Source organism: Chiloscyllium plagiosum, chromosome 1, assembly GCF_004010195.1.
Source record: "Chiloscyllium plagiosum isolate BGI_BamShark_2017 chromosome 1, ASM401019v2, whole genome shotgun sequence".
NCBI classification, from domain to species: Eukaryota; Metazoa; Chordata; class Chondrichthyes; order Orectolobiformes; family Hemiscylliidae; genus Chiloscyllium; species Chiloscyllium plagiosum.
Window position 1 is genome coordinate 132,981,382 of NC_057710.1, and position 25,801 is coordinate 133,007,182.

Here is a 25,801-nt window from a genome sequence, read left to right on the forward strand (position 1 = left end):
TCACCCGAGAATGCAACTTTAAAAAAAAGGGTTTTGTGATTTATACATGAAAGAAGTGAAACTATCACTGTATTCTAACAGATGAAAGGCTTACAGACAAATCAATTCTTCAATGTATAATTTCAGTTACATCACACTGCAAATTTTTGCTATAAATTCTGTGTTACGATCGAGCCCTCCACAATCACTTGATGAAGGAGCGTCGCTCCGAAAGCTAGTGTGCTTCCAATTAAACCTGTTGGACTATAACCTGGTGTTGTGTGATTTTTAACTTTGTACACCCCAGTCCAACACCAGCATCTCTGAATCATCCATGCTCAGAGGTAGTGATGCTACCACTGCACCACAAGAGCTCTTTCCATCAATTATTATATTGACGAGGAATAATAACCACCTTAGTCTGAGATGAACAGTCCGTTGATATTGTTATAATCCTCAGCATTCAATAGCCTTAAACCTTTTTTTAGAGAGGGTACATAAAGAAATAGCTCACTCCAAACTGTTAAGTCAATGTAATTAATGTCATTGTCTCTCGATTACCAACGATTTGCAGTGGTCTCTTTTTGAATTTCAATTTTCCCAGTTTAAATAAAGAAGCTTTATGAAGCTGGTGATATAAATGGAACTTATTGCATTATACTGTAGTTGAATACTTTAAAATATACTTTGCAAAATTCTGTTCATATATATTCATGACAAAAATATGTGTTTATTTATTTTATGAACCAATTGTGAAATTCAAGTCTGAATCACATTTTACATTTGACATTCTGGGCCTGATTTTAACTTCCTTAAAATTATCCACATACAGAGTTAAAATCAGACCTCTTGATAATTAGTCATGACAGCTTGAGCCCATCTATTCAGTTCCATAATACTTCTTGCATAAAATGGGAAATCAAATTCAAAATGATCAAAGATTGCCTTGTTACTAATGCTAGTTCCTATTAATAAATTGCCACTGTTTGTGTCTGACCTAAATTGGATACCCCTTCTTTCCCTTCCCTCCTTGCCAATCTTGAGATCAGTCTAGCAGCACATCACAAAAGATGAGAATCACGAAGCCACAACACAGACTCACAGGACCACATGAACAATCACAAGCTTTAACTGAATGAACTGCAAAGCTAACTACAAATTTTGGTGCTCTATAGCACAAAGAACCCAGTAGATGGCTGGTACCTTCAAAGTGGTCGTGGCCATTTTCTTCAGGAATTCTTTCAATCTGAGTTTCAACAGATTCATCCCAGATAGGCCTCACATCAAACAGGTCTTCAGGAAGAGGTTGATGCATTTCACTGGGCTGCTCAGTTTCAATAATAGAACTATCTACAGCACTGCTATCATCATCTGATAACACCTCACGATCTCGTTCTTCCTCCGTCAAACGATCAACCAACTTTGAAGCCTCATCACTTATCTCTTCAAAAAATTCAATTGAATGTTTATAAAGTTCAAAGAACTTATCCTTGTTGCCTTTAGAAGAACCAGTTGCAAGTTGTGAACTTTGACTAGCTTTGGTTTTTACTGGAAGTCTTGATTGGAATACTTTTGGTTTAGTACTTTCCCCTGTTTCTGATCCAGCACTAAAATGGTCAATTGGCTCTTTTGCATCAGATTCATTGTCACAACTTTTCCCTTTATTAAAGAGTTTAAATTTCTTCTCTGCAGAATTGATTGCATCGGACTCTGACTTGCTTCGTGGTTCTTGTCTTACTGGCAATCTAGATTTCACCTCGTGAACTTTGATGGACTCTGAAGTCTTTTTTGTATCTGGCAACATGGGTGAACAGCTGTGGTCTAACCGGTGTGTGACAGCCTTAACAGGAATTCTAGATTTTGATTTCACTGTATCATCTGTAGATCCTTCTTGAATACTTGATGGAGATGAACGAGCTGGTGAAGGAGCCTTGTCTTCAGGTGTAGTTGGTGTTCGAGGTATTGCAGTTACAACAGCAGTATGCCTGACAGGCAGTTTTGATTTTGCCTCTGCCTGATACGTTTGTTGAACGATTGCAGTAGGAATCTCAATGACTGAACGTTGCTCTTCAGGTGATGAATCTGATGAATCATCATCACTTTTTCCAGCCTGCTGTGAACAAACCGTCCGAGTTACTGTGGAAAAATCTAACTGGACATGAGTCATTGCTGAGTCAGGAGAGGTAACAGCATTCACTTCATCATCAAAATTGAAAGGCTTTACTTCAGCGACTTCAGGAATTGAAGAGTCCCTTTTTGAAGGTTTGGTTGCTGCAGAAATGCCCATTTTGATTGGAATTCGTGACTTTTGCTCATTTTTTGTAGCTATTTGTTCATCTGTGCAATGTAACTCAGTAGGGGATTGAATGTCAGATTCAGTATTGGACACTGAATCTGGTAATGAATTATACTGAAACTCAGTATGAGACTGAGTAGCAAGTCTTTCAGGCATATATTCAATTTTAGGAGACTTCATCTCATCTTCAGTTTTCTCCATTTTTGATTCTTCTGTTAAAGCTTCAACAGCTTGATTTTCTCCAATTTGGAAAAAATGGAAACTTTCATCTCCATAGGTCCTTTTGCTCATATCAATAGCTCCACTTCTGGTCATCTCAAATAATTTTCCTTCTTGAAACAAGAATGGATTTTTTTCATTGATTGGCGTACCATCCTCAGTGGGAGTTCTTACTGGTGTTGTATCTGGAGTTGCACCCCGAGACTGTTTGTCAACCATTAGGCCAAATATTTTCTGTTCTTCCTCTTTAAGACGGGCAGCAAATGCTTCATCATCTTCTCTGATTGTATTCCATTCATCAAGGTCAGCATCTGTTTTTGTTATTATTATTTTGCTTAATTGCTCTTCAGCTTCTTGTCTTACGATTATGTCTTGCAATGTGGTTTCATCTGTAAAGACTCCTTTATATTCTGCACAGTCAATTGATGTGTTTACTTCCACAGCTGCCTCTTGGTCTAGTTGCTTTGTGCCAAATGCTTTTAATTGAGAATCTTCAGATACACCACCCACCCACAGCTCATCTCTCTTTTCTGCAGCTTGCTCAAGACGTTGGACATCTTCCTCAGTTAAGAAATCATCCTCTTGCATTTCAGGCATAAAGCATGATGCTTCTGAAGATTTAATTTCTTCAATAGACTCACCAGTAGCTGCAAAAGAACAGACTTCAGAAAAATGATCAATTTCATTACCTCCACCAGTTACGATAACTTTAGGAACTGCTTCACAAGACTGTGAATCAGCTAGAATATTGCAATCTGTGTCCAAACTTCTGTTTTCTATTCTTAAGTCTAAGTCATTAGCATCTTCTGCTACTTGGGCACTTGCTTCCTTTTCATCATCAATTATCTTAAAAGTATATTTTTTGCCTACAATGGGATGAAATTCTGCATCTTCAGGGCTAGAACCATCAACTCCAAGGGGAAGGGGAAGTGGAGATGGAGGTTCAACTCGAATAACTGGCTCCAAACTTAATCCACCATCAGCCTCTTTGCTTAGCTGAGTTAGTTCTGGCTCACTCTCTGAAGATGAGGAGCTCTTTCTATGTTCAGCATGAGATACAACTATTACCTCTGCTTCATCTACATTGGTTATAGAAGGAGTTGGAGATATTTCAGATTCTTTTTGCTCCTTTTTACCTTCACGCTTTAGTCTAGCATCCTCTTCTAGTTCATCAAATGTTTTAATTTTGGCTGCCATTTTAAACATTTCTTCTTCAGGTGTAAACCTTTTCTTTGACTCACTCTCTGGGGAATCATCATCAATTTCCTCTTGGATTTCAGGGATTGCAATGGGTTTCTCAGCCACTGACAGAATGTGTGTATCGGGCGTTTTGGGTGTGATTTCGTAGCTGATCTCCTCAGAGCTTGGGGTTTCTGGCGAAAGAGGGCTCTTTCCTGAACTTTCCATCTGTGATACTTGATCCAAACTATCTTCCTCTGCACTTCCTTCAGGTGACAAAAGTTTCCTGGTCTCTCTGTTAATAGGGCCTTCTCCCCGCATATCTCTGAAAAGTCTACTCCTTACAGATGTAGTATCCAAAGAAATATCTACTCTCTCAGTTTTTTTCTCAGTTACTGTGGTGGAAGCTGACTTCTCATTTTGTTGTGCAATAGAAAGTGCTGCATTTAACTTCTGTTCCACAGGGCTATTTTCAAGGGAATCTGGGCATGGTGATTCTTTAATTGGGCTTGGTTCAAGTGAATCTGGAGATTTGTGAGAAGTTGTGTCAATATCATCCTGTGTGGGACTTGCTTCTAGAGAATCTTTGTGACTGACAATGTGTTCATCTGTCATTGGGCTAAGACTATCTAATGATACTCCAGTAAGGCATAATTCTAATCCTTGACTTCTTGCTGTGTACCCTGGTGAAACTGAAGGGCTAACAGGTGAATCTATCATTTGGTTCTTTTCTTCCAAAGCAGCGTCCGTTTTCCCTACTGGTATGGAACTAAAAAGGTTTACATCTTTGTCTTCAAATCGACTTCCCAATGAAACACCATGTACATCTAGATTGGGAAGAGATGCTATTTCTTCTTGTAGAAAACCATCTTTTTCACTGGTATCATCTGCAGCTTTAAGAGCAGAGACAGATTCACTGGTGGTCTCCTCATCTACTTCATCTAAAAAGGATGTGGCTTGGGTCACCTCTGTTGATTGAAACTCATCATATTCTATGCAGCCGGAGTCTGTAGTCAGCTCAGCATCAGTTCCATCAATAAAATCTTTCGTTGTTTTTATGTCAGAAACTACTTCAGTTGAGACAATTTTTTCATATGAATGCATTTTCTCTTGCGAGGCAGTGTCATCCACAAGCTCCCCAATCAAGGCAGATGATTTTATAACAGAATCACCTTCCTTTTCTGTGGTAACAGTATAATCAATGATCTGTGTGGAAGGTGCATCTTTCTGAATATTTTGGTCCTTACTCTCTGTTTTGACAAAATCTCCAGCATCATGCTTTTCTCCTGTTTCATCTTCTGCTTTCTTTGGTGAAAGGGACAGACTTTCAGGGCTTGTTTCAGGAGTCTCTGCAAGACCTTCATGTTTGTAACTCTCCTCAGAACTAATCTGAGGTGTGCCATCACCTAAACTAAAGCTGGGAGAGTCAGCAATGCCTTCATGTTTTAGACTTTCTGAGCTATCATCAAGGGTACCATTTTGCAATGACACATCTGGTGGAAAACCATCCTTCACATATTCTTGCGGGAAACTAATATTCAGATCATGGTGAAGTGGACTGGTCACTACTTGTTCAAGATAGAGTTCTGCTTCTGGAGTGTCTGAAATCTTCTTAAATTGCTGATATTTGTCATTATCTTCTAACTCCTCTTTGATGACATCTGTGAAATCAGTGGATGTTTTTCTGTCTGGACTGATCTGTAAATCCGCATTGACAGCTATTCTGCTACTATATATCTCAGATTGTTTTTCAGTATCCTCAGTAAAAACAGATTCATATTTCTCTGATGTTGCAAAACTCAGATCATTTTTTCCAATAGATATTGTGATTGCTTGTTTATCTTTGCTGGCTGGTATCAGTTTCTTTGCTATAACTTCCTTTTTTACTTCCCCAGAGTCATATGAAATTGAGCCAATTGCAATTTTGCCATTGTACTCTCTCGGTGATATATCTTGTGAGAGTATTTGTGACTGAGATTCTTTTGATGGAGATTCTAACTCATCTGCCTCAGCATTTTTACCAACTGTATGGGAGAGTAAGTCAGGTTGACTTTTTTTACTTTCACATACAGGGTGAGATTGTTCCAGTTTCTTTACTTCTTTCAACGTTTGTGAAGTATCAGATGTGTGTTGGAAGAGCCGAGACATTTTCTTGGATGGATCTTGTCCTGACTGGAATGCTTTCATCAGTTCACGCACTGACATTGTTTCTTCAAGTCGTTCTGTAACAGTGGAAGAAACAGGGGCCTCTTTGTTCATTACTCGTTTTGTTGATGCTGTGGGAATCTCATCCTTTACTGGAGCTTTAGTTTGTCTGCGTTGTCCTTCCTCTGCTTCCACACGCTTCTGGAGAGCTTTTACCTTCTCCTTTATTGAACCAATTGGAGTTTCTTCCACCAAAGGTGAAATATCATCTTCTACTGGTGGGAGCACTAATGTTGAGTCTTCCTTCACTGCTTTCGTGAAATCAGATTCAGTGATAATATTCTCCTGCATTTTTCTAAGGTCTGTCCTACTGTCTGTAGCTAAACCTTGAAATGCGGGATCTTTAAAATATATTGTAGCATTTTCTTCCTTAAATCTTTCAAACACAGGTTTTGTTTTTCCAGGAACTAATTTAGTTTCATCTTTGATTTTGTGAGATAATTCATGTTCTTTCCTCTCCTCTGATGGTACAGATTCTGAAATCACATGATATGTTCCCTTTTTACTATCTTTGGTAACTATTGTTGCATCAATTTTTTCTTGAACCATATCTATTTGGCAGGCTGCTGGAGGTATCACTACTTCATGAGTTAAGTATGTATCTAAATCATTGTCCAAATACTTCAGCATGCCACTCATATCTTTCTCAATTGTCTCTATGGTTCCTCTGTCAATTCTGTGTTCTACAAATATAGGTTCACAGATCTCTGCTGGTATCTCTCGTTTCACCTCTTCAATTTCTTCATCACCAATAATAATCCAATCTTCCTCTGATAAATCTTCATCTCTTCCAGCACCAATTACATCATGTATAGCTTCTTCACCTGTGTCTGTTCCACTTAAAATCTTACTCACTTTTTCCAAGTCTTCCTTTACTTGCTCTACAATTTCAAACGGCTCACCTGATTCTTCTTCAGCTGCTTTTACAAACTCTTTCACCTCAATGGGGCTTCCTTTACTTCCTGCTGTTGAGTCTGTCTTTAAAATTTTAGTCACTTTGATTAGATCTTGTTTCATGTCAGACACATCTGAAAGCAAGTCTGGGCTTGCTAGTACAGGGGCATCATGGACAAGATGGGATTTTATGACAGAAGAAATCTCAGCACATTCGGTCTCCTCCTCTCCATCTTCATTTTGGACAGAAATGATTCCGTTTTATTTTAAAAATGGGATTCAAAAAAAAACAGAGATTGGAAAATGTAATCGGGATGACACAATACAGATCCTGAAGTGATAGGTCAAAATAAAAATGGATTTTTTTTTTGATGGTAGACAGGGATCCACAAGGTCAGAGGGTGGGTACAACCGCCAAAGCAAAGCCAACTCAAAACTGGAAAGAAATAGGCAGGAAATAACTTGCTTTATTTTCACCAGACCACATCCACACCACGAACAACACCAAAACAATAACAAATTGAATCAAATCAGGACACCAACAAATCAACAAACTGAAATAAATAGGAGCAGTGGATTTACACAGAGATAGGCATCTCAAGATTGTTTGGATGTAACAGATCCAAAGGTCTAAAGGAAAAGGTCAGAAACCACAGAAAGCTGATTTCCTCTTAAAGAAAGCCAGTACTAGCAAACTGTCAGAACAACATTTGTTGCCCACTTTATTTAAAGTAAAAGCTTTTTTTTAAAGGAACTAGAACTGAAAAACTGCAATGAATATCATCTTATCTGAACCAGCTGCAAACCGGCATTTCAACAAGAAGAATCTCAAACCTAAATGCACATAGTAAAGAAAAAGCTATTTAACTTAAGTAAGATCCTTTCCTTGGAACATCCTAGTTGTTCTGACAACTAAACAAGAAAAAAAAACACTTTTGCTAATCAACAACTAAATTAATAAAAATGGACAAACCAAAGAGGATCTACTCAAAGATCAAAAAGTGTAACAAGTTGGTGAATTCAGAAAGAAAATGGTGAATATTGCAAAATGAAAATTTTGAAACACTCACACAAACACACAGAACGCTTAAGCCAAGTTATTTCCATGCAAAACTAAAGCTCCAACAGCACCAGGCATGCAGCCTTATGTAAGCATTAAATAACAAAGGCAACTTTTAAAAATGTTAAGTGACATTGTGGTGAAGTACAGTGATCGTTGATGCCAGATATTTAAAAGCAGGACAGACAATTCATGAATGTGCATATTTATTAACACTTGCTAAATGTTGTGCATAAAGTAGTCTCCACTCTTAAGGGACATATGTTTGCTTTGAATGATTTAAAAGTTCAAATATGATTTCTAAATCTTATTTTGTGTATATTGTATTTTGTAGAGCATTATTTTTTGGAATTGTAATTTTATATAGGTTGATAATGTTACCTATGCTCAAAATGAATGAGCCACATAGTGACAAAGTTACAATATAGTATAGTCCTTTCTTTACATCTAACCTGGCTCAATTTATACACATCAGCCATGATATGCACTAAAGGTAATGCTAGTGGACAAAGAAAGAATTTCATTTCAAAAAATGCTATTTTATATACTTTTACTATTGAAATAAGTTAATATGAAAATATAATCTTTATGATAAACAATCAGTATACCTTTCTCATTATTGGATCAAGATATTGGAACTTCCTAACAGCATTGTAGGGGTGTCTTCACTACATGGACTATAGTGATTGATGGTGGCGGCTTACCATAACTTACTCAGAATGGGCAATAAGTGCTGATCTTGCTCATATTTGACATTAAATGAATTAATTAAAGTGGAATAGTCTTTTTCTATCTACATATTATTAAAAATAGCATGTTATCATCTTTCCATTTGAGAGTCTTAATTATTTTCCCAATAGGGTTTTCAATGATTACTCTACATCTATAGATATGATACATCTGTTCCTATCTACCCTGTCATCTATTTCATAGTATTTTATTTTAACACTTCAGAGTGGAAGGTAAAAAACACACGTACAAGGGATCTTCTTTCAAAAGATCCACTGTGTATGCAGTCACAGCCACTAGTCATGAGGTTGCATTGTATTCATTCTCAGAGATGGGTAAATGGGCGTATATATGGGTGGCACAGTTGTTAGCACTGATGTTTTATAGCACCAGGGACACAGATTCAATTCTAGCCTTGGGTGACTGTCTATGTGGAGTTTGCACATTCTCCCGGTGTCTGTGGGTTTCCTGTGGGTTCTTCAGTTACCCCTCCTAGTCCAAAGGTGTGCACCTTAGGTGGATTGGCCATGCTAAATTGCCTGTAGTGTTCAGGGATGTATAGGCTATGTGGATTAGATATGGTAAATGTGATGTTTCAGGGATAGGGTGGGGAACTAGGTGCGACGCTATAGCGAGTGTCAGTGTGACTTGATGGGCCAAGTGGTCTCTTTCTGCACTGTATGGATTCTATGAACTTTTACTGTTAAGAAAAAGGTCAACAGAACATCAGTCAGTTATTCATAAACTCTGTGTGCTACCATCAGCTTTCTGCTTTCATCAAAGTGAAAATCAGCCCCACATGCTTTCCAAATGTCTAGATGCTCTGAGAAAAGTCAACTTCAATTTCAAAGTCAGTGATGTTTACAGAGCTTTCTCACAAACCAATATTCAGGAGATCCAAACAACTTCTGGTTTGGATTTCAATTCAAGCTAACTGGCAGAGGCAAGAGGCACTCTGATGGGCTCCTTGCTTTTGAAAGGCCGAAAAGCATTTGGCTTCTTCACGGCCAATTAGGCCTGTTGGAAGGTGGGATCTGATCCTTAGGTGGACAGGACAGCTAGCAATGTAATTGTGTAGACCCAAAGGAATGGCTCAGTACTAGTTCAAGTTGACCCAACATGCATGGCAGATCACCACCCATTGTATATGAAAGTAGCCCGTGCAATTCTGAACCCAATTTGGACCACAGGTTGTAAATTTGAACAGGTTAGTTATTTATGTCTAAGCGGGCAACCACTTGATGCATGCCCGATAACTGGATCAAATACATCTTGTTCACGGAAGAGGTGTCCAGTTTCCACCTAAGTTTCAGCAAGAAGCCAATGCATGATAGTTAAAATACTATTGCTCTATCTCCCATATTGTTAATTGGTTGTGAACATATCAAGTATTGCACACAGTTGTTTAAGCGCTAATTGTCTTTTTTTTCTCCTTTAAGGTTTTTGCTAATTTCTGTTTCTACTATCCCTGTTCAGTTCAGGTAAAATTCAATTTGTGCCTGCCCTCTGCTGGTTTAAGTGACCCTGCCAGTTACTGCTACCATTGTCACGGTCTTTGACTGTTCTCTCCCGTTTCACTGCATTAGTCAATACTGACTGATTGGAACTCTCCTGAACCTGTCAGTGCAGCAGCTGTGACCTCAACTCAAAAATGACAGACTGGCTTATTCAGACAAGTAGATAAATTATGGAACGGAATAGCTTTGATTCTCATTTCAAGTCTGCAGCCTTTCTGGTTTCTCATGAAGAGGTACTAAAAAAATAAGTAGTTATAAAAGTTAATGAATTAAATTTAATGCTCATTATGAAATTTGTGTATAGTATTTAGTTCAATTGAATGGAGAATACAGGACGACCCCCGGAATCTCACCTTGCTACGCATTTCTGGCACAACATGCATGGTGGTTGTAAGGCTCTTATCATCAAATCAACACTAAATTCCTCTCCTGCTTTTCTGCTATAGTACATTCTTTCTCAAGCACCTAGCCTTATCCAATTCCCTTTTGACTGTCCTTTGAATATTTTGTTCTTTATTGGTCTCCAAGCCCCACTTTGGCAGTTTATTGAAATATCCTCCCTCATTTTGTCCTTCAGCACTGCACTGGGCATATCTTCAGCCTCAAACGTTTATACATACATCTTGAATTACTCCTCTTACTACCCTTCCAATCACTCAGTTCAATAAATGCTCCTCCCATATTCAGAGTCAGTGATCTCAGATTACTTCATTTCTTTCAACACCCAGACCTTCCTATCCTTCTCCAGCTACTTCCCATTCTTCACTGACCACAGAAATACTGCCTCCTGAATAACTTAAAGTTGTACTAACTCCTAAATGCCTCCCCCCTTCATTATTCATAATACTTCAGCAGCTGTTGCAACTTCCTGCTCCTCCAACTTTGATGTTGCCCACAAGAAAACCTTGACTTTTCTTCCAGCTTGATCAGTTTCCCTGAAATGGCCCTCACACTCACTCCTTCAAATAAGAACACATTCCATTTGATTTAACAGATAACTAGTCATCCATTATCAGATCTACTGGATGATGTTAGGGCTTATTATGCTCTGCTAAAACTGCTCACTATTCCACGATTGTCCTCATGAGCAGAGATAACCCCAACCTCTTTATTCCACAATGAAACATCTTCAAAACTGGCTCTCCTTTGCATTTTACATCCCAACTTACAAAAGTTAAGAACTGATAAGCTACTTTGCTGCTAAAACCATCTTTGTTGCTACTGCCCTTTACCCCAACAAACCAAATCTCTCCCCAAGGTTACTCCTTTGTCCGAGCTCCAGCTCCTCTCCAAACTTTTCTCATGTCTCAAATATCATCTTGCTTATGATACCCATTTTCTACACATTTGACTTCATTCAGATTAAACAATATTGCTCATCAAACGATATTATTATTTTATCCCATGCCAGCTGAAATTGTAAATGGTGTCCCCACAGAACTGTATTCCCCAAGCTTTGGCCTCTAATACATTTCTGTTTATTGGACCAATCATTGGCAGGCATAGAGTCTATACTCTAGAATTCCTGTTGTAATCCCAACTCTCTTATCGTCAAGGCTTTTACACCTCCTGTCAAAAACCAAACTTTTTGACTTCAAGGTGATTTTTTTCTTTGACTTGGTATTCATTTATGTCTGATTTATGGCTCCATGAAGCACCTTGTCACAATTTGCTGCTTCAAAGATGTAATTTAAATCTTAGTTTTAATTGAAGTTAAAATTGAGTTTTTTATAAAAAAATTTCATAAAGTAAATAATTAACTTTCAATAAGGCTTGCTTCTTGGGAAGCAGTGATTGCAGCTTATATCTTCATTAGTTATAATTTTGTTTATTCACTGGGGAGGAATATCAGTTGGCCGCAAAAGTAATTCTCTCTCATGAAATTAAATAGTGAATCAATAAAATGCTACCTTTACAAAGTTCACAAGATGAACTATAAACAGTCTATGGAACTTCAGTGTTTGTTTTATTCAAACACAGAGAAATTAAGCAATTTTATTGTCATGCTTTGACAACCTAAATCCAGAAACAGTAACAGAACTCAGTCATTTTTAAATGCAGAAAAACTCAACTCTGGCAACAAACAGTTGAATAGTAGTTTCATTTGTGAGTTTATATAATGGCAGAGCAATAACATTTCTTTCTTCTGTCTAAAAAAGATTGACAGCTTTTATACCCTTGTCCATGATTTATTTTATAAAGATTGCTCTTCACTGTAATTGTGTTTGCATTTTTCCTTTATTGCATTAATACATTTAATTATATTTAGTGTAATTTCAGTGATTTTCCAGAAAAAATATTCATTTTATGCATTAATTTGGAAAGTCCCTACATTTATTTAATTAATAATTTTAAACATGTTGCATTAAATGCCAGATAGCACTATTGTTACAGGTTCACTCTTTCCATTTAATATATAAATATCAATATATAAATTTTGGTTTTGTTAATAATGTTTTGGAATAAAGTATGGTTCCTCCAACTTCCTGTTACATTGATGTGGGTCACTAGTAGTAATATTAAATACAAAAGGACATTAATTGGGTCATGTGCAGAATTTACAAATATTATTTAAATTCAAATATACTTAAATTCAAATCTTCTTTTGTTGCCTGCAATATTTACTATAAGAGCTGCTTTCTTACGGACAACAGGACAACTTTGCCTCTAAGCAAATTATAATTGGTAATTATACTTTAAAGGGGATTGGCTAAAAGCCTGAATTATCCTAGAGCAGCAATCCCTGGAATCCTCATAGTAAAGGAAAGACAAGGGAAACCAAGCCATATCCCCATGATTATATCAGTAATTGTATTTTACTAGTAAGTATAGTTGTTTGACATTTAAACAGCTTTTCAATGTGTTAGTGAATTAATATGGGTCAGAAAGTGTGGGGTGGAGCATGTGGGAAGTGGGTAGGAGTGAGAGGTAATGCAGAGCAGAAGAGGTTCCCGTTCAGTTATAGAGGGGAGGGAGAAAGAATCAGGATGGGCCTGGGATTGGGGTAGGGGTAGATTTCCAGGGAGGCCTGGGCCCAAACTTTGGTAGTCTGGTGGTAGTAGGAGTTTGAGTAGGTGTGGGGTGGATTGGGGTTCAGAAATGATGGTGATGGTGGGAGGGTATGGTGAGAATCAGTTTCAGATCAGAAGGGCCTGAGATAGATCCAATCTGAAGTGTGGTCTGGGGTAGTGACGGGTGATCATGAAACAATTGCCAAGGTGGGTAAGGTGGCCAGTGAAAGTGGTGGGGGTTTAATTTTATACTTTGCATGGAGTTAGAACATGTTTTAATTGCTCTGACTTTTCCAGGCTAACGACTTAGGTACATAAATTGGAAAATTCTGGAGGTTTCTAACTCTAACACAGAGCTGGGAAACTTCTCACAGGGTTTCAGATGTTGGGCCATTTCCGTCAGAAGTTTCACCTTCCTGGGAAATTCCTGTGGGGCCAGCTATGTTGGAATCTCTGCATAGCCCTGACATATAACTCCAGTCTACCTTCAGCAATAACTATCTTCCTAGCAGAAATTCCGGGCCAATCTCATTTAATGACGCTCATTGTCATTTCATCATGAGGTTTGGAATTTAGAACAGTTAACAGTTTTCAAAGAGGAGAGAGGGTTCAGTCACAATGTCTGAACATTGCCTCTTACTATAAAACTGTGCGCTAAACTTACACTTATGCAAGATTTTTTATTGCATCCCCATCTCTAAGCTAGCTGAGATTTTAAAATTCTCAACCTTGTTTTCAAATCCCTCCGTGCTCTCAAATCTCAAAGTGTTTCCAACCCTTTGCGATCTCTGCATTCCACCAATTCTAGCTCCTGGCACATTGCAAATTTTCACCACTCCGCCTTGATAGAGTCTAGGTAGTGAAAGATCTGGCTAAGCTCTGGATGTCTTTCCCTAAACCTTGCCATTCTTCTCACATCCATACACTTAATTCTATGACTATGCTTTTGGTCAACTGCCTTTACAATATTACCACATGTGGCTGTGTATTAATTTTGTTCGATGATTATGCCTATGAATGTTTTATTTCCTGAAAGGTTTTATATTAATGCATTTTCCTGCTCAGATAGCATTAGTATATTTAGTTGTCCCTACAAAACCAAAAGATATAATCAGATCTGGAAAATATCAGCAACTGATGAAAGCATAGGAGACTACTTTTCCCCGGCCACAGATAGAGTTAAATTTGCAGCCAATGTACACTTTTGGCATTGACAGCTTGACATTGAAGATCTTTTGCGGTAGAAACTACAGTTTTAACCAACTGCCTGTGACTGTGCATATGACAACTATTTCTTCATTGCTGCCTGATATCTGTACAACCAAAACAGGTTCAAGACTTGACAGCCTCAGCACATCATGGAACTACTTTCATCTATTTGGTTCTCCATGTACAAGTGGAACTTATTGCTGGTATTGTACATTTAACAGAACAGCCTTCTATCAAATAATTGGAGGCAACAGCTTTTGTAAAAATAGCATTAAAAATACTCCAGCACTTGTGCTGTCATCAAAATTGGAATACTTTATATAGTTAACCTATTGATTAATTTTGCTATCTTCTGGAAGGGACATTAAATACTGAATTTGCCTGGATTCCCACACTATTTTATTCAGCATTCTTTATGTTTTGAAACTAATGTCCTGAGATAAGTTATTTCAAAAGACGATGTTAGGTGAGTGTTATTTCATTTTGTGTTCAGTTTAAATATGGAAAACTAAAACTGTACTTCACCACAGGAGCTGCCATCCTGATACTGGAACACTTAAATACAATGGAACCAAATGTCAAGTGGAGACATGGAAGAGACATGTCCCCTGCTCATCAAAGAGCATGAAAGTTAACAAGAGAAACATGAAAAAAAGAATGAATTTCATAACAGTGCAACAGACAAAGCAGGACTCTAAGGGATGTCAAAGGAAAGTGGATGCTTAGATGATACACTGATTATTTTGTTATTAATTCTGTAAATAAGCAGAGTACAATACTATGTTTTAAAACTAATGTTAAGAACTGAATTACTGTTATAAGCATCAGTAACAGATTGTTAAATTACTTTGAAGATTTTGTATTCTAACGTTGATTTTAATACTAATTTTACAATAGAAAATACCCTTACATTTATCTTCTTTTCCAGTCACCTGTAAAATAATAAAAGTAGAAAATGAGTACATAATATACATCATTAATTACAGATAGTTAGAAGGTTCAATGGGTGGCTAGAATAACTTATTGGAAACAGTGACAGAACATGAATTCATGCATGCAATCCCCCCCATACTTCCCAGTTTCTTATTTCAGCCACACTACTTCTGAAAGTATTAAATGGAGGTCAAATAGTTCCTCAGAGGCAACACACAAAAATGTTGGGAGAGTGTCATCCTGGAATGTTTTCACACTTTTATCTATTGTGTCATGGCTATGTTCACTGAACCAAGGACAGAATATTGTTAATATCACTGTTTGTTCAATATACTTTAATCTTTTAATGTATAGATATTACACCTCACTCTGTATGTGAAACGAAAGGTGACAATGTAATAGCAACAACAGAACATAAACACATGTATCTTTTTCATAACATGTTTAAAGACCAAGTAATCAATGACAGTAAATCAATAGTTATCAATAAAGTAATGTGCAAAAATTAATACAAGGCCAGAAAATGTACCATTCGAATTATCTCGGATTTTAATAGTGCTTTCTGTAGTCTCCTAATTTTATAACTACTTCTGTAGATAACAAATGAGATTGAGAATATAATGGGATACTGGAAATTAATTGAGAATTGTGAATCCAATATTTGCCTTTCCCTCCTCCTCTCCACCTCTTTTACTCTGTCCACCAATGAACAGTCTTATTTATCTTAAAACAGCCCATGAAGAATCTATCTTGGGATACTTTATATTGTTCATCTGTTGATTTGCTTTGATATCTTCTGAAAGGACTATTTTCTTTAATTCTAAATTTGCCTATATCCCTAGTTTCACATTGCATAAGATCAAAATTTTCTAAGACTTTATTTCACAAAGAGTATTAATCACTAACATCCTCATCAACCTCCGATTGGAGTAACATTGCCTCAGAAGGACGGTCTATCAGAGATTAATAAGAGAAATGTGAGGAGGAAGTAATATTTTACTTAATTATTTTGGTAATCAGAAATAATATTCCCAAACAAATTTTAATAGATGGAACAGATTAAATAAAAAGGATCAGTTGGAGAATATGGTTACTTGCATCCTACTTTGAACTGAGACTTCTCCAAAACTCATGCACTTGGAAATTCTCTAGAAGGTTCTCAAGATCTGCTGTGAATTCAGCAGAGGTTTGGCAGAGACAGAATAAATGGTCAAATGTTTAATTTCCCTTGAGTTTCCACCAAGGAGATTGGGAACCATTGTCAAAATTCTACTCTTTTATGGTAAAGAAGTTTGAATTCCTTAAAGAATAGTAACAAGGCAGAGTCGCAAACTTGACTGGAAACTTATCTGGTCATCACTGGGGGTGTTGGTGACATCAAAGAGATTTGTTGGCAGCTATGCCAGTAAGATTCCTGTCTTAGGTGACTGGCCAAATTCTAAAGAAAACAGAAAATCTCACTAAAAGAAATCTGTCTTCTCCATTCAGGAGCTAATGTGCTGTAGTTTTATTGGAGAACACATCGGCGATTGGCAACTTTGCCACATATTCCATGTCTTCTAGAAGATGTGTAAATTATTTTCATGGCCTTGCCTCATGAACATACTATGACAGTTTGAAGTTCTCTGTGGGAGGAAGGGAAAACAGGGTATCTATGGAATCAAGCAACATGGTTAAAATCAATTATAACTGAAGGGCAATATAAAAGTGGTGGGCATCACAAGTGGGTGGGTAGAATTTTGAAAGGCTAACATGAACATTCATGCTCTGCTAGATCCCAAAACATTAGTGTTCAAGATCTTCTATGTTTTCTGGGTGACCTCTAGCTGTCTGATTAAAGTCTGTCGATTAGGTTGCTTTACTACTGACATACCCATTGGGTCATTGTGCCCCCATTGTACATATCTCAAAATTTCATTGGAAATTGGGAATTTACAGAAATTGCCTATTTATGAATTATAAATACACTCCTGTCCAAAACATGCAGGTTCCCTGTTCAATCATTCCCACGATTTGGTGGGGATCAGGAGAGGGATTGAGACTATAAATTCAGCACTGCTATTTTCAGACAGTGCTACAAACCATTAAGATGGTACAAATTAAGCATTCTGCATTTCCCACTAAGGTGAGTAATTTAAACATGCAAATCCTATCACAGGAACAAATGAACAAGAATAAGACATTCAGCCCCTCAACCTGTTCTGCCATTCTAGATCATGGCTGATCATGGGCCTCATCACCATTTTCTGACTTTATCCCCATAACTCTTATATTTGTAACCAGAAATCTATAAATTTCTGACTTAAAGTCCGCATTTCCACAGCGCACTGGGGTTGGAGAATTCCAAAGATTGACTACGATTAAAGAAGTTTCTCCTCATATATCCTAAATGACTTGCCCTTATTCATAGTGTGTTCTGCACCAGCCAGAAGAAACATCTTTCCTTAATCTATCCCCTCTATTCATTTAAGAGGTCTATAAGCTTCCACTCATTTTTCTGAAGTCCAGATAACATAGTCGCCACAATCCAACTCATTGATACAGATTATAAACTACTGGGGCCCAAGCTTTGATTCTTTCAGTATCCTCCTAGTGGCAGCCTGCCAATCTGAGAATGTCCCATTACTCTCACATTCTATTTTCTTTCTGCTAATCAAACTTCAGTCCGTGCCAGCATATAATCCCCTACCTAATGTTCTCTAAGTTTGATCACTAGCCTCCTGTGTAAGTTTATTAATATCATTCTAAAAATCCAAAACACCATATCAACTGGCCTCCTCTCATCTATTCTACTAGTAACATTCTAACAGATTTGTCAACATGACTGCAACTTTTGTACATTCATGTTGATTCTGCCATTATAGATCATTACTTTCTGAGCATCCAGTTATCATATATGAACAAGGAATAAGAGCATGTCACTCAGCCCTTCCAGCCTGCTCTGCCATATGGTAAGATCTGATCTGATTTTAACTTGAACTCTACATTATTGCAAATCCTTGATAAACTTTCATCCCCTTGGTGATCAAGAATCCATCTCTGACTTCAAAATATTTCAAGATTCTGCATTCACTGCCTTTTCAGGTAGACTTTTTTCTTAGTATCAATACATTTTAACTGATTTTTTAAAACTATCTGGAGAAAGTTTTCCTATCTATCTTTAGCTAATTTTCTCTCATAGGCAAACTCTACCTTCTTAAGCTGTCAATATTGTTTGCCTTTTTAAATGTTCTGACCTGCAACCTATCTTTGCACAATATGTCTTTGAGTTTGATCTGATTTTTGATCTTTTTCAGTTAACCATGGATGAGTCCATCCTTTGAAATTTTTCTTATTTGTTTGAATATACCCATCTTGCACTTTCTGAAATATTCTCTTACGCACTTGCTACTGCATCTCTATTGACTTACTCCTTAACTTAAATTATCAGCTCACTTTTGCTGAGCTCTGCTTTTGTGCCCTGATAGTTGCTCTTGTTTAAATTCAAATAATAGTCTTGGACCCACACTTAAGTTCCTTGTAAAGTTTAATCATGTTATGATCACTGCTACCCAAAGTTGCTTTCACTGCATCTCAAAACCAGGTCGAGTATAGCCTGCTCTCTGGTTGGTGCCATAGCACGCTGGTCTAAGAAACTGTCCCAAAAGCATTCAATGAATTCCTGATCTCAACTAATTTTTCTCCATCTGATTCTTTCAATCGATATGGAGGTTAAACTCCCCTATGACAATCACATTCTAATAGATTTTAATACTTTTTCCTACTATTGACAGTAGGCTAATAAGGCCTTCAGTTCCCTGTTTTCTCTCTTTCTTTCTTAAATAGTGGAGTTACATTTGGATCCTCAAAATCTAAAGGCACAGTTTCTGAATTAATAGAACTTTTACTGATGACTACCAATAAGTCTGCCACCACTGTATTTCTTTTCTTTTAACAGTGTAGAATGCAGATCATCCGGTCCATGGGATTTGTCAATCTTCAGTCACATTAATTCCTCCAATGCTACTTTTTTAAAAATTAGAGTAACTTCTTACATTTTCTCACATTCTCACTAGTACCTTGGATCGTGATCTTTTAGGGGAAATTGCTTTTAACTTCTTCCCTGAAGGCAGGCACAAAGTACTAGTTAGCTTGTCTGGCATTCTCCTATTTCCCTCGAACTCCTTTCTACCTAGTTTATTTGTACTAATGTGGGCCATAACCTCTGGCTGTACAGCATTCCAAGAAGACTGTCCTCCAGCCAGTCACATGACTGTTCCTGGAACCAGGGAGCAACAAACCATACTGCCACAGCTTTGTTGGGAATGCAGAGGAGCAGGTGCTTTGCTTTCAACCTGATCCCAATCTTCCATGATTGTTAAATAACATGTGATAAAGGTTAATGCTTTGTAAAAGAGGATGAGGGTAAAGCTGAAGAAAAACTCCTTTATCTCCCTGATAAAGAGATCCGAAGTTGTGCATCTAGCAGTGGTTTCTAAATGAGAACCTCTCCTTCTTAGATTCTACACTGTCTGTGATACCTGTTAACCTCCTGAATCAGGTAGAAGCCTGGAAAGTGCCAATTGTGGTCGCTGTGATATACAAATTGCTGACCCACTCCACCCAGCTGGATCATTGTTTACAATCATGGGTGGGCTAACATCAGGTTGGTGGTATTTTAGTCACTTGATTTCTGTAAAAATCACTATATTTCAGGAGTTAAAGATTATTGATCCCTGCTTCTCTTCTTCAGCTACCATTATCATTTCTATGCTTTTATCAGACTAAGGCTCAATTTCTACCATGGTCTCCTTACTGGCTACACAGTTTCTGCTTTTAAACTTTATGCGGAATGCCATCACATACATTCAACCTTGCTTACACCAATCATGGTCATAACATATAAGAGTCTCATGCTTGCCTTCAAATTCTCTCAATGTTCTTGCTTTACTATTTTTGCCAGCTGTAAAAATCAGAGTGCATCAACTCCGTCCACATTCAAATATGAGAAATTGCCAATTTTCCTGCCATATTTTGCCATCAGTATGCATTTATATCACTTATAACCCCTTTTTCAATAACTTCAGTTTTTCACCTAACACAAATTGTAAAAGTCTCTGATTAATCCTTCTCTTCAGCAATGCTTTTGATCCTCAATCTGTCCTTCTCATCTCTTGTTCAGTGTCCAGACTTTGCTCATCACCTTGTAGTGTTCGGTTTGTGAAAAATACTGCAGAACAATATGCTGTTGCTTTAAATACTCATAAAAATAACAGACTTACCACTTTAAGACTGAACAAAAAGGGCTGCCTGATTCTCAACATATCAATCCAATCGCTGAATTATACAGATCAGGAAAACATATGGCTGGTTCCTTTGTTGCGTGAAATTAGTTTCAAAATGTGGTCTCCCGAATTACAAAAGAAATGAGGAGTAATGTTTTCTGTCAGGGTTTGGATAAGTTATGGAATTCTCTAGCCCTGAGAACAGCAGAGACCAGATCAGTGAATGTAGTCAAGGTTGAAAGAAATACGTTTAATATGCAAGGAAGTGAAAGTTTATGGGGAATTCATAAAAGTAGAGTTAAGGCCATTTTCAGATCAACCTTTCATATCTTAGTGAATAACAGAAGAGGTTCCTGTTCCTTTTTTAAAAATTTAAGCAATTACCACCAATCGCAACGGGACAGGCACCAAAAAGACTTCAAGTTCCGATTTAGTTATTATTTAGCAAGGTTTCCAGATCTTGGCTGCTAATCATTGACTTGCCACAAAGGCATAAATAGATAATAGCAAAGGACAGGATTCGACCTGGTTCTGATATGGTTAAGTAACTTGCAGGCAGATTTATAATGGTTACAACTGGATGACAGCCAAATGATCGAAATGGTGAAGGGTGACTGATCCCTTTCAGACTACATCTCAAGAGTAAGTCAATTACTTTAGAACATTGGAAAGGAAACCATTGAATAAGTTGATGAACAAAAGGTCTGCTTTTGTTGCAATAGGTGAAGTGATGGCAGCTTCAATTTGTGCAAAGCGTTGTTACAATTCTCATGGGAATCCAAGTCCATTATTTCTTTTAAGCTCAGATTTAAACTTCTTCATTAAAGGCAAGAAAAAACTGATGCTGGGAATCAATGGACAATTAACAGGAGATAATACTACTGCTGGAATGACTAATCTTTGGAAACAGCAAATTTTCGCTTTGGAATCAATTCCAGGCCTTGTTGGAGTGTTAGTAATGATATAATTAGGCAGCAATGATTTACCAGTGTTAGAATTACCTCTTCCTCTTGCTCCTGATCTGAATCTGACTCCTTTCCATCCAAAGTTGGCAATAGAAAGAAAAAGGACAAGCAAAGCATGGAATAATCAGAGAAGGATGAGTTAAAATGAGAAATAAAGGGAGCATCAAGAAATCACAGCTCATCAGAATCACAAATTATTCCAGAGAAGTTGTATGCAATACATAACCAGGTAGCTTCAGTGTGAAGTTCACAGAGGAAAGACTGGATCCATCCTGCATTAATAAGACTCTTTGTTTGTTAGCAATGCATGGTACAACATAACATGCAAGGTCTTTAGTTTTAATACATTGTTTAGTAATTGCTTGGCATGTTCTGAGTAATGAGAAAGGAAATAAAAATAAGATTTACTTGACTGGTGAGCAAAAAGTGTTAGCAATAGATTACAGAAAAAGGAGAATTTTAAATTGGCAGTTTAGATTTCCTGAATACCATACCATATGCAGTTCCTTTATATGTGCAAGTGGTACTTTTAAATATTTGTACATGATCAAGACATATTTCTACTCATTGATGAACGCAATGGAGGAATAGTGCAATGCCTGACAAAAGAAGCTTAAATATTGCCACAGCTAATCTGTCACCACCTACATGCTGTCAAATATACTATTTAAAAAGCATTTCAGGATGCTGTAAAATGTTAGGATTACTGTACAACAAGTCACTCTACATCTATATTTCGGTCAGGCAGTTAGTTGACATTTTCTGCTCCATTTATTTCAGTAATTGCTACCTGCATAGACTAACAATTTTTCCCTTTAGACTAAAACTCCATTATTATCTTTCACCACTGGTGGGAGGTCCAATTTCAAGAGTCAAAATGTCAAGCTGTCAGCTTGTTTTTCCTGCTGCTCTGATCACATGTATTTGTGGCTGAGAAAATGTGGGGTAAAGAGAGAACTCTAAGAGGAATGGAAATTGAGCGAGTAAGGAAACCTCGTTGGCTTGTGATATGGAGCATGCTGACATAATGGCTGTACCTAATATCTCTTGGAATCAGAATGTGACTATTTTGTATCTTGCTTGTTAGGATGACGGCAAAGGTGAGGAAGAGATCGGGGGAGGCTTGGATCGGTGATGGCTGAAAAAATGAAAAATCCAGAATACAGCAAAGCAACACACAGTTTCCCTATTCAAACAGTCACATAGTCTTTAAAAATCTGAGCATGTATTTATAAAAGAGAGTGTAAGCAACAAAGTATTTTATTTCACGAAGACTAATGTAGATGTACTGATAGCCTAAAATAAATAATGCAAACTGCATCTGAACACAGTTGTTGGAGTTTTAGGGAACAAGCCATTGTATTTTGTAACTTATGACAACTGGAAGGAAGTGGCTATGGTTTTACATGGAACCTCTAAAATGATAAATGCTCAATGGTAGAACAAGTTTAGCAACCTCACTAGATCAGAACAGGAAACAGAAAAGTAAATTGTTCTTCCCAGACATTATCGTGGATCACAGAATCCCCGCAGTGTGGAAACAGGTCATTAGGTCCAACAGGTCCACACCGACCACCCAGACCCATTTCCTTACATTTACCCCTGACTAATGCACCTAACGTACACATCCCTGAACACTGTGGGCAATTTAGCATGGTCATTTCACCTAACCTGCACCTGTGGAAGGAAACTGGAGCACCCGGAGGAAACCCATGCAGACACGGGGAGAATGTACAAACTCCGCACAGACAGTTGCTGGAGGCTGGGATCGAAACCAGGTCCCTGCTGCTGTGAGACAGCAGTGCTAACCACTCAGCAACCGTGCCATCTTTATGATGAAATAATTCCCTGGGCTATTCATGGCAGCAGATTTTAGAAGCAAAGTCACCTGTCATTACTTATAGCAAACGTCTCAAATTCTCCCAAACACTCAAACTCATTAAAGACTCTATCCTCAATCTTTTCTCCCTTACATCTACAGCAGGGCCACCCATTCATTACACTCAAAGTCTGCAACTGTAGCATTTAGAGAAAGCTGTGCTTCTGCCAACAGAGCTGTAGGGAGGGCACTCACTACACATGCAGGTGCAATCCTTGTTTTTGAGATCTGCAGCACAGAAAAAGGCCCTTCAGCCCATCATGACCAGTCAGAAACAACCACCTAATTATTCTAATCCCAGAAACATTAAAAGGTCTACACCCAGCATGATACTCAAACATACAGCCCAGAGAACAATATCTCAAACTACTGACTAAGTTAGCTGTTACGTCTGTGTCGACCACCAGAAAATTTGCAATTACAATGTGAAAGTGTGGGAGAACATCATATCTGTTCACTCTCAAAAACTGCAGTTCTGTTGACATTAAACAACCAATCCATCCATATTCTCCACTTTTTAAAATGTTTACATGTGTAGAGCATATTGAAAGAGTAGCTATTGTGAAGTTTAGCTGCAGGCGCTCAGATGTATCCTGCGCGCACACCAAGGCCAGAGACCGAAGCAGTGAGGGAGCTGAGAACCAAGCAACAAGATCTGCGACATAGGGAGTAGAAAACAGGGTGGTGTAGGGAACAGGGGAGTAGGAAGAGTAGAGAATGAGGCCTCAGTGCTGCTTTGTGGCAAAATGAGTGGGTTTCAATGCATTTCAGGTCCTCCTTGAGAAAGTTGCAATTGCAGGAGCATCTGTAAATCTTTCCTAGCTTTGAGACATATCTGGGCAAGCCAATCAGCTCAACCTTGAGTCATTAGCAAAAAACCACAGGTTTTTGCGGTGGTTCAAAATCAATTGCACCTAGACTGCATACATGGCAATATTGTGGATGGACTTCATCCTAAGGATTAAAAGGATAGATGATTTTTAAGAAAAATGTTCAACTCCATTCCCAATTCTAAGTAGGTAACACTAAACTCTGTTCCCAGTACCAGTTAGATAATGCATGTGTCATAGAGACTGTTACCCCTCATGATAGCAGCAGAAAGCAACATTCACAGTTTCCTCAGGAGCCTACAACTTAGTAGGCTATTGTGAAACCAGCCCATCCTTTATTCAACCCAGGACTTGGGCCATTTGCATTAAAAAAGCTTATAACGCTTTGCAGTAGCGTCAAAACTTGAAAATCCCAATCCTCGGGTGGTAAATGCAAATTTTAAAGTAGACTAACGAGAAATGTGCATGGTCATAAATTGAATGTATGGTCATGACCCTAAGCAATCCTGACAGACTAATCAATCAATACAATATTTCACAAAAGAATAATATGGTGTTTCGTATCTGCATGACAGTGGTAACCTGAAGTTGATACTCATATTTAGGATACAATAGCGAGCTGGAAACAACAAAGGGTTTGATTAGGCCTTGAATAGGCAGTTTAGCTGAGATTCCCAAATAATATTGCTCTAGTCACCTGTTAATTTATGTGAACAAGTCTGTTCTTCATGTTATAGCAGTAGTTTTCACCACACTTGGTCTTCAACATCAGTGATACCATTATCCAATTCTTTGCCGCCCTCTAGGGTCTTACCTACCATCTTTCACTCCGCAAAGTTCTGAAGTTTATAACTAGCTCACCACAATTTACAAGATTGTGCTCGCACATACTGCAAAACATTCCCTGAACCTAATCCAGGTACTGGAATCTTCCCTGAACATCCTTTACAGCATTTCTTCCTTTTGCCTTTACAATTGTTTCATTATACACTGAGCCCATCGTCCTTTTGAGAAACGAACCATGGGAAAATAGGAATCCCTTGTCACCCAATAGCCATCCTGAAAGCTGAGACACTGGACTGATGGAAGTATAAAAACATTATGTTCGCCCCAAAGACGTCACTGAGTCATTTGCAATTAACTGTGATCTTGCATGTAAGTGGTGGGTTTTGGGAGCAGAAGGCATATACAGTACGTATGAAAGTTTACACTTCATTCAAGTGGTGCATAGCAGAGCCCCAGTAATCTTAGTAAATCTAACAGTTCTGTAAAGCTTTTACAAAGTTTCACTTTTGAAACACAGCCAACTGAACTAGAACACCTAAGAAATGTCTCAGAAAACGCACAAGTCTATTGATCATGCTGAATGGTTACAGTTTGGCTATTCTGTGCCTCCTATGGTGGTCCCCGATCAATCAGATATCTCTTGAAGCATTTTGGTACTCCTCTCTTCTTTCACTAGTTAGGTTGTGGAAATGTGGTTCTGATTGTTCAGTGTTCAGTAAGAAGCTCAGCAATTCTCTTAAAAGTGAATGCTTTCCAAAGCAATTGTAGAATGAATGGGAGCCTTCCTGAATAGAACAGTGAGTTTGCGTTTCCAATTTATATAGTAAGCCCCAAGTTAGGACTAAA

At 37.9% G+C, this 25,801-nt stretch overlaps 1 protein-coding gene across 34 annotated transcripts in view; it reads right to left on the reverse strand.

Moving 5' to 3' along the window:
* Positions 1-25,801, reverse strand: part of ank2b (ankyrin 2b, neuronal) — an 892,118-nt gene that overhangs the window by 55,196 nt on the left and 811,121 nt on the right. For 32 of the 34 annotated variants that reach the window (XM_043697402.1, XM_043697316.1, XM_043697278.1 and 29 more), the window contains 3 exons: positions 21,497-21,529; positions 15,209-15,230; positions 1,183-7,005 (listed from right to left, as the gene is read on the reverse strand). In XM_043697402.1, coding sequence (XP_043553337.1) covers positions 1,183-7,005; positions 15,209-15,230; positions 21,497-21,529 — 5,878 coding nt within the window. The remainder of the gene's footprint in view (positions 1-1,182; positions 7,006-15,208; positions 15,231-21,496; positions 21,530-25,801) is intronic. The other 2 variants (XM_043697229.1, XM_043697412.1) reach the window with 2 other exon arrangements.